Raw genomic sequence first — 14,626 nt, forward strand, 5'->3', positions numbered from 1 at the left:
AAAAAAAAAAGAATTATTGTAGCATGGATGTAATGGATGTACAGGCCGAGAGGATTCACGAGAGATAGAGTAGGGAGCATAAAAGGGGAATTGACTGAAATACACTGCTGAGGGGTGCAGTGGGTGAGACAGGAGAGGCCTGCTGGGCCATGTGGGTCAGCTCCCTGGCCAGGGGAATCTATCAAACTCAGGCCACTTTGCTGCAGGGGGCCATCAGGGACGCCCTGGATTCATATTTCTAACAACCTCCCTGGTGATGCTGATGCCCCTGGGCCCCAGATCACGTATTTATGGAGCAAGGGTCATGCACTGTACTCAAGGTCACACGTGTGGCCCTGGAAGGAGAGCTGCCTGGACAGGCATCCTGACGAACATGCCAGTTCTGGCAGTACTAGTATGACTTTGAAGAAAAAAAAAACTCCTTACATCCTTGGGATTGTTTTCTCATCTCTAAAAGTATCAGTTCATCCTGAGTGATTTATGAGGTCCTTTTAAATTGTAAAATTCAGTGATTCTCTGATTTAAAGATAAGTTAGATCCACAGCCTTAGCCTGAGGGCAAATTGCCCCTGTATGACATGGAAGGGGGTGGGACAGGACTCTACCATGACATTCATACTTACATCTTAATTCCAAACCCTTGTGTGTCCTAAGGTAATTTATTTCTTCTGAATATGCAGAACACTGGCATTCTCCATGAAGAAGAGACAACAGTGAATAGTGTACATCGATTTTTGGCATCTCTTGAACTCAGCTCCTCTTTGTGAGTTGTTCATAGCTACCAGTTCATAACACTGTCTCTCTAGTCACAAAGAACACCCACCATCTGCCTGTTGGGCTCCAGCACTGGTACTCTACTCTTAGTTCCACTTGATTCCAGAGGATATAATGGAGAAACACCCGGAATCACCACCTGCCTTGCAGGTAGAGCAGCCCTCCCTTCAGGAGGAGAATCGAACTCTGCCATGGCAAGTGCAGCATCTGCCCGAGGAGAACCATGTTCTAAAGGGTCAAGTCAAGCCTGGTATGGCCACTTCAGTAATGCCTGTACCCTTCTCATCAGAGCATCCCTCCAAGTTTCATGGTGTCCCTGCCAATCTCTCAGGATTTCTTGCTGAGGTGACTACCTATTTGACAACTCCCATGGTCTCCAATACTGCAGATGACACCCAAGTTAAGTTGTTTTTTGACTGCCTTTCTCAGCAGATGGAAAAGTGTGGTGTCATGTCCGGAATTGACCAGAATACTTTGATGAGGCAATATGAAGACATTGTTCTTGAATTCCAACCATCAGTTAGCAAGCCCGTGAAACAGGAAATACACCCTTTGGTCAATGCTAAGACTGACAAAGGAGACAACTCCCAGCAGGATGTGATCAGTTTCCAACTCCCTGCTCGAAATCTGAGTTGCAATGAAACCAATCAGTGTGACTACTTCCAAGAGGGATTAGTTGCCCCTGTTGAGGATGAGGTGAGTGAAAAGAACATGATGGACAACCTCCCTGATCTGATCACTCAGTGTATTCAGTTGGACAAAAAACATAGTGGCAGGCCAGAGCTCCTTCGAGCAGAGGAGCAGCTCACAGTCTTGGCTTCCCATAGCCACCATCAAGCCCTCTCCAGCCCCACAGATCCACTACCCAAAGATGAGATGATACAGTTGAGGGGAAGCCAATCCCCTCTCACTCCAGCCAAACGAGCCCGTCAGCAAGAAGCTCACTTGTGCCTCTACTGCAGCCAGGCTGGTCACATTACAAGTGATTGTCTTGCCAAACGTTCTCGAGCCCCAGCAAGGATCAGTAACCCAACTCACCAGTAAGAGGCCCAGGCAAATCATCTTGTAAACATGTATCCCTCTCACCTTCAGCCTTACTGATTTATAACCCACATGGGTTATTAAAGTACAGGTAGGGAACTGTGATACCACTTCACTCTCAGAACACATGTGTTTTGGGGAATTTAAACAGATCTTGCTCATTTGGTAACTAATCACCAAAGATGATAAACAGTGATGAAACAAAACCCAGGTACTTTCTGCAGTTGAGACCAATTCTTCAAGAGCACTGAAAGCCTACAGCAAAATGCTGCCTAGTTTGAACCAATGAAAACAACCCTGGAAGTATATAGATAACCCCATTCTCACCAATGGGTGGAATATGGGTTGAATTTGTTAGCTCAAGTCTTTCATCTCTCCACCCCCACCCAAGATCTGTATCCTGGTTCCTTGTTGGCTTAGGTCCCTTATGTTTTCCTAGTAGAGGCTTGAGTCCAGTTCCACCTCATTGACCAGAGTCATTCATGGAAACACAGGTGTGCACCCTTCCATGCAACTATGCATTGTGTTGCCATTTAAACATTCCTGCACAGTTCTACAATATTATGGATATCAGTTGATGATCAGCACTTGCTGGTAATTACTGGTGCCCTTTTGCCTGCTCCTTGGTGCTGATATGTCTCCATAATGGGTCTCTTGAAGAAAGATCACTAATCTCATACTCCCCACCAGCCATCAAGGCCTATGAGGATATTTAAGTGCAATTATACATTGACCTTGTTTCTGGAGAATGCCAATTTTGACAATAGTTAAATCCAACTAGCACCTTACTACTCTCATCCTGAAGCACTAACAGATATATTCACCCATTAATGCCCCACCAACCACTGTGCAAATTTTTATTTGCATTCACAAAGGCCCTTTATTAATAGTTTGTTGTACAGTATGTTCTTTATTCCATATGCTCATGACAGACACCTTGCATATATTCCAGTTCTGCAAAGAAACTTTCAATAGGATATTGGGATTGTGTGAGATCCTCTAGCAGGTAGATCTTTTGGAAATTCAAGTGACTCTGGGACTACCTGGAGATAGTCTAGAGATAGTCTGATCAAGCACTACTAGTGTCATGAGGGACTAAACCAATGGACTCCAATCAGTCTCCTTAGCAATCCCAGTGTGGTCCTAGAATTCTGATAGGAATATCCTGTTGGCTTCATCACGATCTTTTTTTATCTGTGGTCTTGCACAAAGATGCACGATTTTACTTCCTCTTTGGACCTTCCTTCTCCAGCAACATTGCCACCTTCCCTGAGAAATCATATTTCATAGCCTCTGCAAACAGGTAATTATTTTGGACATTTATGTTCAATTCACCTCCTACTTTTCAAAATCCCTTGTTCTCTATGTGCTAAATCCAATACACACCTTGGAGGTATGAATATATATGGAATAATGCTTTACTGACTACTCTCTAGCACCCATTTTGTTTACCACTTCAAAATTTTATTATGATACTATCCACTTCAAATAGTGTGAACTCATTAACATAGACTTCTATGAAGGTGTCAGAACTAATACCTACAGAAATTTCTGAGAATGAAAGCAATTTAAATCTACCAAGAACATACATTTGACGAGATGTGAAACTATATTGCCAAAACATATACAGTAATGTAAACCAATGTCATAATTAGAATAATTTAACAATTAAATTGTAGAGATGCAACTACTCCAAGATGTCGTTCACAATGGCTTGGGGTATATCACCCCCCTCAACAAACACCCGGACCCACTCAAGGTTTAGGGAGGCAGATTTATTACATGATTGATGCCACCAAGCAGATAAAATCTAAAATCTAATCATTTTATACTAAGTCTGGAGAAGAAATTGTTAACAAGAGAACTTTGTGCATGGATTATAGAAAAGGGGGCAAAAAGTGTCATGGAACACTGCTAATCTCTAGATTTAGAGATATGGTGACCGGCAGAGGATTGGCAAGTCCACATATGGGAGGATAGACATATGAGTCCCCCATTTTGTGTCATGAGCCGTAAAGATCATTGCCTAACTCCTTTTGCTCTGTAGTAACTTTCCCACGTAAACTTAGTTACAGGGAGAAAATTTGCTAACCAGTTGGCCTAAATGTTCTAGCCTGCTTGACAGTTAATTCTCATCAATGAATAAATTGGTTCTTGGTTTATACATCAATTTGTAAGTGTGTGTGTTTTAATAGCATTGATCCTCCAGATCCTAATCACCCCTAATCACAGCACAATGGAAAATGTTTGTCCCTATGCAAAGACAGCACCATGGTGAGAACCACCACATATTGGCCTCTGTGGGAGCAATGACTCAGCAGTCAACTTCTCTTATTGATCTCATTGGTAAACAACTTGACTACAATTCCTAGTTGGATTAGTAGTGTTCACTTCTACACTAATTTCACTCACACTCAGCACTATGGTAACTGCAATAAATAAACCCTACTGACAATACTACATAGGTTAGTCCAAACATCAGTCACTGCCTACATAATACCATGGATGAAGACTTAGCACATGACTGTGGACATGAGTTCTCGTCACACACCTTCTCAGAGGCAGGAGTGTGAGCATGGTTTGTTACCACCTCTGTTATATACAGATAGAAAAACATAGGACTCCTGCTGTTGCTGTCCTCAACTCTATTCATGGTAGTAAGACACCAGTTTCCAGTCTCATCTTCCTTATGACTACAATAATCACCTCAAACAAAACAGAAATTTAGGATATGCCAACATCTTGGCAAATTAAAGCCTCCTTCATTGGTGACCATATTTCATTGTCTCCCTATGATGCCTCAAGCATGTTTTGGCCAAGAGAATGGAAAAATTTCAATATGGTGTCATGTAGCTTCATTAACACTTGGTGTAAGAGTCACTGCCTACATTTTGTAAACAAAATTCCCAGAAGTGAGTTACATCTTTTACAAGTGTCAGCAGAACTATTTTGGTACCAAGACCATACAACTTTGAGCATTCAGGCTCTAAATCATTGGTATGACTTCCTGGTATTGGCTTTGATTCTTGGATCTACTTTAGCCTGCTTCCTGCTCATTGATTTATATTTCATACTTTACATGACACTGGTTTGCTTATCTGTTCAGCTCAGCAATAAGCTGGCTGTGACTGTATTCCAACAACTCCATTTGATTCATTATAACCTAGTGGATGACCGCATTGAATTTCATTTTCTATAGGGACTGCAACGATATAAGAAAATAAATAAAAACAATTTCATTTTCTTTATGTATAGAAGACATCCTTTAGGGGCATAAAATATATCTGTAAGCTAAAGAAAGAGAAGCTAGTAGCTGTTGAAGGCCAACTTTATGCCAGACATTGGCTAATTTTGTTAATCAACTGGTTAATGATACTCACTTTGCATTACTGAAAAATGGAAAATCTACTTCTAGCAGCTAATGCTTATCACCTTTAAGTACATAGATGTTTTAAATTCAGTTTAAAGGTGATAAAATGATGGTTCTGAATGTTTAACTGACCTGCTCTAGTGTCACACAGCTAGTAAGCGATATGGCCATGATTTGAGACCAGTACTTTTCTAATGCCAGAGTCACTTGATTTCTGACCCAGGAAAGAGTTAACCCTAACCCTCCTGTCTAGCCTGCCTAACTCAATTACACCTCACATAACCACTCAATACAGCAAGTTCACACAGCTACTTGTCACAATTCATATCTGGTCAGTAGCCTACAAAGGAAGCACAGAACATAGCAATGCCTTACAGGACTTTTAAATTTCATTTGTTTTCCTAATGGGTTCTTGAAAATTCTTTGACATCTAAAAATGCACTGCATCTATAATCTAACTGGGTAGGCTCTTGCTTGTTGAATCAGGATCTAACAAAGGTTTCTGGCTATCAAGGGCTCCATATTTCTGTAGTTCTTCATTCAAAGCTATTGAATCTTTCTGAACAATAGCTCAATGATGTTTATAATGTTTGCACAATGCTAGAAGACGACAAGCACTTTAAAGACTTCTGATGGTTGTTAACTACCATTGTCATGGGAAAATCAAGATTAAAATTAGAGTTTGATTAATTCAGACTGCAGCTAGTTAGCTATTTAAATTTGAGAACTGCCCCCACTGTATCAACCTCAAGGAATTTCCAGTCCAGCAATCTGACTCTGATGAACATTTATAGGAAGACAACCTTGATCTCTTTTACATTAACCATGGGGATATCAATAACTATCAAATGTCCTGTTCCCTTAGTTATCCATGGTGATTCCATCATGCCTGAGTCCTTTACTAAATCTGCTTTCATTCTGTTAACACCTCAAATAACATGAAGACTAGAGGTTTACTATTTGTCATTTAAATCAGACAGCCACTTATTTAGATTACCTTCACCTGTGTATTCATTAAATCCTCATTTACGATCATTTATAGGTTCTTGAAAACAGTACTTTAAATGAAATGTATAATGAAACCAGGTCCTCATTCAGTCAGTATTCCTTTGCCTCAACTTTGTATGACACAGCAATATTGAAGTAAATGATCTTACTGAATGACCTGCTGTAAACCCCTCCCTGTTCAATTTTTCCAGGATATAAAAGATTTAGTGTTGCTTCTGTTCAACATGATTTGGGAGATTTCAAATAACAACAGTCACTGGGTACTATGTGCCAAGGATAAAGTGAACTCATTTATGTGCACGATCCTCACAGGAATCCCATGGGGAAGACACTATTAGAATTTCTATTTTAAAGGTTAAAACAGGTAAACTCACAGAATTTAAGTAGCTTGTCCAAGGCCACAAGCTAATAAATTACAGAGCCAGGATTCAGGCCACTCAAGTCAATCTGACAGATAAGACCCAGATTTCTAGGCTGGACACAAAATAAATTTGCATTAGATAATACTTCTCTTTTACAGTCAATGCTTTTTCAAAGATAATCCTGTAATTTGCTGGCCGTTTTTGGATCTCATCAGTATCTTGCGGGGAGTGAGTGTTGACCTTAACCTGCAGGCCACAACACAGTTCTCTGTCTTGAGTCATAATTGACACCTACAAACCCCGCCATGCTTAAAACATAGCCGGAATGTTCTCAAATGTATCTTTAAATCAACCATGAAACTCATCTCTTTGCCCTTGCACAACATTTTCCCCACTGACTTTCTTAGTAATTATCATAATAACGGTTACAGCAGCAGAAATACCATTTCTCGCCCACCAACTACATGTCAGGCATTATGCTCTGATTTGTGTGCATTTCCTATTAATTTTATACAACCACCCTCTTGGATATCTATTGTTATCATCCTTATTATAGAGATGAGGAAATTGAAGCTTAATGTAAATCATCGATGCACAGAGCTAGTAAATAACAGGCAGGACTCAAATCCATATGCATGTGGGTATAAAGAAATCAGCCGCTGTGAGATTAGAACAGCCAGGCACAGGGCAGAAAAAAATGGAGGCAGGAGCTCGGGAAGCTGAAACTCCTGCTCCTCAAGCTTTGTTGCTGATCTTGCCTCCTCAGACCTGATCTTTAACCAGAACCCCAGATCCTTGGTTGATTGCTGTCAAACCGACAAGGGTTTTGACACGGCCACACGGTGATCTTTCACTTGCTGACCTGTCTATCCCATTTAGCATCTGGAGGACAGTGTTAATAAATTAATGGAAATGGCCAAGTGCAGACATGCTGGACTGGGAGGCTCTGTGCAGTGGCATTTTATTAATACAATTACATTGCCAAAACACGGTGCCTTATTCCCAGGCTAACATCACAGTCCCTGAGCCCAGTGTAGTGTTGAAGCAGGAAATATGGTCACCAGCTTCACAATGCCTTTTCTACTTTATTTTCCTGTCAAATATTGGGAGTCTGGGCTTTTTTGCATATCCTTGGGATTTGACTCTAATCACTAGCTTAGCAAGTTAGACTTGTTGAGGCAAGTGTGGAAATACCACCATCGTGGCAATTTCTTTTTTCAAAAGAAAAAAAGAAAATGCACTATGCATTGGTCACAGGTGGGAATTTTAATAAAGTTACTGTTCATTTGGAGGATGTAGACACATTAATTTGTGATGGCCCCAAGGCTGGTGAAATTACCACATATGTCAGTGCCTATTTTGATATATGGCCTCGATTAACACCCAAATGCCTAGGGAAGCAAGCAGTGGAGAGTGTGATTTAAGGGTGGGGGGAGGGGCTTGCCAACTACATCCCTGCCATGAGCTTCATTTAGGGAGAATGCGACAATTCTGGCAACTAATACATATTGAAAGTCCACTATAGGCTAGGCATGGCGGGGATACAGAACTGACTTAGGATGGGAGCCCCTGCCTTTAAGGGACTAGTCAATGAGACCTCTTACGGTACTATGATAGCTATGATGACTATAGTAATAGATACCCTTTAAGCAGGCAATTACTATTCCTAAGCCCAGTGCCTTGCTTAGTGTTTTACAGGCATTATCTCTTTTTTCCCCCTCTAAGGATCCTATGAGGTATGTACTATTCTTCCCATTTTGTAGATGCAGAAACCAACACACAGAGACAGTGAGCAGTAAAACAAGGGTCACACAGTCAAGAGTCACACTTAGGGCTGCCTCACATTAAGACCCCAACATTTAACCACGTTGACATAAATAAACCACAAGATAGAGTCCATAAGACAAATCTGGATGAGACCTTGGGAACATGATGATAGATATGGAAAGCAGTTAGAGATCCTGAAACCTAAGAATGCTGAATGGTAGCAGATGAGGAACAGCACTGTGCTAAGAATCATTGCAGAGAGCAAGGTAAGCAGGCTGCTCTAACCCCCTGTAACCAGGTCTTCGCTCAACCAAGAGAAAACGAATTCACATACTTCACAATACTGGCTAATATCAGACCTACTGAAAATAAAATTCAGGCGCGTATTTGGCAGACCAGACCTTAGACCTCGTTTCTATCTTTTCTTTGGACAATCACTTATTAAGCAACTATGGATAAACACTGATAAGCATATGAAAACAGAGATGAATATAACAATATATGGTTCCCATATGCAGATTACTTTCTGTAATAAGCCAGATAGTAAATCATTTAAGCCTTGAGGGAGTCTGTCAAAATATTCAGCTCACTTAATTGTACCGTGAAATCAGCCATAGACCATACATAAACAAATGAACCAATAAAACTATTTACAGAACTAGGCAGCAGGCCACCTTTGACCTATGGGCCAGTCTTTGCCAATTAGAATTACCAGAAGAAGTTTAAAAAATGGTAACATACTTCTGAAAAGGTGTGAACCTATCCCCCTAAGTCATATACACTGTTGCAAACCAACATTACCTCAATTAAAAAAAAAACTACCATAAAGAATGCTGATGGCTGGGTTTTACTAGCCTGCCCCCACTCCACACCCTGATAGCCTTACTTAGATCTGGCATGGATCTTGGAATGAAACTCTTCAAATTTTTACAGGTTATTTTATGGTACTGGTAATATTAAGAATCACAGCTTTAAAGGGAAATGGCTGTTACTAGTATTAGTATAAACATGATGTAGAATGAAGGTATGAATGGGTACCATGGGAAGGTAGGGAAAATAAACTCTTGGTTTCAACTGAGGTAATCCGGTTAGTCTTCCAAGAGGAAGTGGACAAAAGGGAGAAATGGTTAGTGCAGGAAACAACAGGGTGGTACTCTTACCTGTAGTGATCACATGCTAAGTGCTTTCCCAGTGCTTTCTATGCATTTATGCAGTGAATCTTCATGACATAGCTCTGGGGTAGGTATTCTTATTATTTGTCATTTTATGGAAAAGGAAACTAAGACCCAAAGACAATGAGAACTTTGTCTTTTGTCAAACATCCAGGAAAATGGCTGAAGGGCCAAAATGACAGTGCATACTTAAAAAATGAAAATTAAATCACGGGGACAATAAAAACAGTATACAAGATAGCTGATAACCTCCAGCCGTGACAAAGAGGGCAGAGGGAGGAGACCAGATAAGACAGAATAGATGGGAGCTTGTTGGAAACGCTTTGAGTTCTTTCCACTGGGTGGCAGTTTCATAGGTGTTTAGTGTATCGAATTCATTAACAAAGCAATGTGTGGGCCAATGGTGATAACATGTCATGCACCAAGGACCATATAAGTAGTATATAAACTGTACATAGCATATGCAAAGGAAAGAGAGAAGAGGGAGGAGAGGAAGGGAGGGTAGGGTGGGATACCGGGTGACTGGGAAGACTTAGAAGTAGTTACTTGACTTCTGAAACTCCCCACTCTCCTTTGGTCACCCCAAGAGTAGGGTTATCAGGGGCTCAGCCTAGTTCATGTTCTTGGGAAGCCATTGTGCCTTGAAGGATTGGCACTAACTCCTGGAGGTTGCAGGCTTGGGGCAAGGTGGAAAAGTAGTGGGTCTCTGACAGTTGCCAAATAGGTACATACTTCCTGTTTCCTACCAGAGTCAAGAGGAAGTCCCAGAAGAGCAGCTAACAAAGTGGCTCCTTATGGTGTCCCCGCTTCACCTTTCCTCTCCTGGCCTCAGTCTCTTCCTTTGTCCTAAGTGGACCTGGACGACACTGAGGCCGGTGGCGTTTGGACCAGAGCCCCTCTCCCTTCCTGTTAACTAACCCCTGTCACTCCTTCCCTGCACTGTCATCCTGAGAGCAGAGACAAAATCTAGGACTCCAAAGCAAAACTGGTGCTGGAGCAGTGGTCAGGGTCAGTCATCTCTCTGATGTGCCTGTCTGATTCCGTGCCCACACAGACATCAAGTGAAATAAAGCTGCCACAAAGCTTTGACAGTGACTAAGATTCTGAGAATATTTCAGTAGGTCGGTCCTAAGTGAATCCGCAGAGCCTTGGCGAGGGCTCACATTCTAGTGGGCTTTGCCACAGTAGGGGTGGCCTTTCTCCTTGGATCTCTCCGGCCTTGCCTGAGCTGATTGAAGCACAAGGCCTGCTACATACAGATCAAACCACCACCCCGCCAACCCCCGGGCTGTCACCTTCTCACTCCCCACGGTTCCTTCTCAGTTTACCTTTCTCCTTCTCACAGCTCTATTTATGTTTCCCTTTTTTGGTGTGTCCTGAAGTTTTTCTTTCTTGTTTCTTCCCTTTTTTAAAATTCCTATTCCCATCTTCTGCAGCTTCTCCCACTCCTTCTCACCTGGCATTGCTCTGCTCTGCCTCTTCCATCCCTTTACCATTCCTCTCCACCCCTCTCATGCCTCCCCTTCCGGCCTTTCCTTTCCTCTCCCTGCTCCTCTCCTCTCTCATAATTAGCTTTTGTTTTATTTTTGGAGCAGAGCATCTCCAGCACTCCTATACCTACTCATCCCAGTTCCCCATTTCTCTCATCAAAATTCAAATGGATGGCAGCTCACTCAATCCCTTAGACTACTGATATGAGGTGGGAGAGCTGGAATAGTTACCCAAGGAGCTGAGACTGGAATCCTCAGGGGGACTGGAATGAGCACATGAAGCTTGGCTCTAGGTGTGTGTGTGTTGCGGTTTTGTTGTGTGTAGAGGCCCACAGACTGGTATTGCTTCTTAGGTTTGTTTCATCACCAGTTCCAAAATGCTGGATTTGGAGACCACTCTAAGGACAAATCCATTGAACAGATGTCCCTGGGATAAAGACAACCAATAAGGGAAAGCAAAGAGCAAGTTAATTCCCCCAAAGGAATCATGGCAGAGCAGACCACCTTTGTCGAAGGTCGCAGCAGGCCAGCCAGCTCAGCCCAGGGAGCAGCTGGTGGAGAGGAAGAATATTCAGGCAGTCTTTGTCTGCTTAGCAAGTAAAGCCATCCTTCAAAATGTTTTGAGTTTCTAAATGAAGTTTCTTTGGGCTTGTAGACCTTGCTTTCCCATTAAGGGATCCAAGGGCATGTAAGCGTTGGCACACGTCACTGCCAAGCTGTTACCCAGAGAGCAGGGGAGAAGTGGACATGGGAGCAACAAATCATTGAGAATAACAAGCGAAGGAAGTCGCTCACTCTCCTCAGCAAATCTGAGTGTCAATAGCCCTGCTTACTGGGAACTGGGAGCCGGGGACAGTTGAGAATAGTTGAGGCTTATCGAAGTCAACTAGCTTGATTCAGATCATAGCAGATTTATAGCTAAACCAGCTTTCTGCCAGCTGCCAAGGCTTACTGTTAGGGTTAGGAAATGGGGAGGAATGTAAGATGTACCAATTCTGTGGACACCAGGATGCAGATGAGGACTAGGGTGAAGCCAGTGAGGTGCCTAGTGTGTGAACGCTGAGGAAGCATCACTGTTAGGGTTGATGGTGAGAACCACCTTAAAATGATCCTGAGGCACCTCACTGGCCCTGCAATACACAGAGCTGCCTCAATGGATAGCTCATGCAAGGCTGGAGGAAAAGACTTCGGTTGAAAATGATTTACCCCTGAACTTATGTGATACTGTTGATTTGCTCCAATTTCAACCTAATGGAGCATGCAAATAAGAGAATTACTGTATTCTTCTTAAAGGCTAACTGCCTCAACAAACAACCTTAACATCTCAGGGGCTTAAGGCAAAAGGGCTACTTCTCTTGCACTCCATATTCCAACAAAGTATTTGGAGGGGGTTCTACCACACGGTGGTTCTGAAAGCCTAACCTTTCTGTTGGAAGATTTAAGATTTGGGGGTTCACCACTAGGGGGTTCACCACTAGGGGCTATGCATCCAACTAGAAGATAAAGGAAAAGGAATGTGAAAGAGAACCTGGGGGGAGGGGCATTTGGGCCAGGCCTGAAAGTCATACACATTCCCACTCACATTCCATTGGCTGAAATAGTCACAAAGCCACACCAGCTGCAGTACGGTGTCACAGAGACGTAACAGAGGGGCACATTCATGTGTGTGTTCTATAAACAGAAGCTCACAATGACACAGTCTATAAGTCGGAGCCAGAGGTAGAGTTAATCTTTGATAGAGCTGGGATTTTTGAACTCAGTTCCACTTTACCTTAACTGCTAAATATTACTACAAATAATAGCTTACGTATACTCAGCACTTACAACATTGCACACATTATTCTTAATGCCTGACATATGAATTAAATTATTCTCCCCAACGGCAATAAGATGGATGCTGCTATTATTCTCAATTTATAGATAAGGAAACTGGATGAGAAAACTGAAATGGATTAACTGAAAACTTGTTCAAGGTCACACAGCTGGTAAGTGATGATGCCAAGATTGGAACTCATATCCATACCCAATATTTTGTGCAAGACACTAGGCTGTGTGAATCACAGGACACGGGTATTTACAATTTAAAAAATGGGCAGAAGAGCTAAGTAGATACTTTCCAAACAAGACCTATAGCTGGTATACAGGCACATGAAAAAAAAAAAAAATGCTCATCATCTAGTGTGACCAAAACCAGAAACAAGTGTTCTGTTTGTGAGGATGTGAGGAAAAGGGAACCCTCAGACATTATTGGTGGGATGTAGACCGGTCCAGCCCCTATGGAAAACAGTATGGAAGTCTATCATAATATTTTTTTTTAAAGATTTATTCATATAGAGCTGGGGTACAGGCCAGAGATGCGGAGGGTGAGAGGATTCACCAGAGACAGAGAGGGGAGCAGTACAGGCAGATCAACGAAGTACACTGCTGAGGGGAGCAGCGGGTGGGTCAGGAGAGGTCTGCCACGCCATGTGGTCACCTCCGGGGCAGGCGGGAATTGAACTCATGCGGAAGTGGCTTAAGCTTCTCAGTGCTGTGCTTTAACCCACTGCGCCACCAGGGAGGGCCAAAAGTAGTTCTTTTTTAAAAAAAAGATGTATTTATTTATGCATACAGAACTGGGGTACTGGCCAGCAGTGCAGGGGCAGTGAGAGGATTCACCAGAGACAGAGTGGGGAGCAGAACAGGCAGATCAGTGAAGTACACTGCTGAGGGGAGCAGCGGGCAGTCAGGAGAGGTCTGCTGTGCCATGTGGATCACTTCCAGAGCCAGGGATTGAACTAACACAATGAAGTGGCTGTGTCCAAACCATTTGCACCACCAGGGAGGGCCTAAAAGTAGTTTTATCATTTGTCCCAGAAACTCTATTCCTACTATCTACCTGAAGAATGCAAAAACACTAGTTGGCAGGGCTATAAGCACATCTGTGTTCCCTGCAGCACTACTGACAGCAACCAAGTTATGGCAACAACATAAGTGCCCTAGGACAGAAGAGTGGATTAAGAAGATGTGGTACATGTACACAATGTGATGCTACAGAACTATAAAAGGAAGGTGAACTCATGGATTACACTAAGCTAAGTCAGGAGAAAGACAAATACCAGATGATACCACTTCTATGTGGAATATAAGGAAACAAAATAGTCAAACAAAATGAAACCAAAAGTAAACCCTAGAAATGGGTCTGTAGTATTGAGGTTACTAGAGGAGGGGTGGGCTGACAGCAGAAAGCAAAGCATGTAGGGAACCCAATAAGCTATAGTGGAGGACTATAGGTTCATTGGTGGTGGATGTGGTATAGTAATAGACATGTTACTGTACATATAGGAGTGATCCCACACCTCTACATTCTATATAGTATTGTAAGCCAGTGTTTTCGCAAGAGAAAGAAAACACTGGCTTACAATCATATTGATAATCATAGTTTTGTTGTTATTCTAAATAATGGCTTATTAAAAATAAGTGCTGGCATGAAAAAATGTTCAACTTCATTTATTATTAGGGAAATTCAAACCAAACCTCAATGAGTTATCACTTCACCCTGTAAGAAAAACCCATATCAAAAAGACTAGAGCAATATGTGTTGGCGAGAGCAACGAGAAAAAGGAACTTTTATACACTGTTGGCAGGAGTGTAAACTGGTGAA

At 42.2% G+C, this 14,626-nt stretch overlaps 2 protein-coding genes across 4 annotated transcripts in view; one reads left to right on the top strand and one right to left on the bottom strand.

Annotated features, from left to right (window-relative positions):
* Positions 1-3,940, top strand: part of ZCCHC16 (zinc finger, CCHC domain containing 16) — a 267,162-nt gene extending 263,222 nt beyond the window's left edge. The window contains exon 2 of one of the 2 annotated variants that reach the window (XM_012727186.1): positions 654-3,940. In XM_012727186.1, coding sequence (XP_012582640.1) covers positions 888-1,817 — 930 coding nt within the window. In that variant the 5' untranslated portion in view covers positions 654-887 and the 3' untranslated portion in view covers positions 1,818-3,940. The remainder of the gene's footprint in view (positions 1-653) is intronic. The other variant, XM_012727187.1, reaches the window with a different exon arrangement.
* Positions 1-14,626, bottom strand: part of LHFPL1 (lipoma HMGIC fusion partner-like 1) — a 128,101-nt gene that overhangs the window by 8,978 nt on the left and 104,497 nt on the right. The window lies entirely within an intron of this gene.

The sequence above is a fragment of the Condylura cristata genome, unplaced genomic scaffold, assembly GCF_000260355.1.
Source record: "Condylura cristata isolate star-nosed mole 26May11 unplaced genomic scaffold, ConCri1.0 scaffold00019, whole genome shotgun sequence".
NCBI lineage: Eukaryota > Metazoa > Chordata > Mammalia > Eulipotyphla > Talpidae > Condylura > Condylura cristata.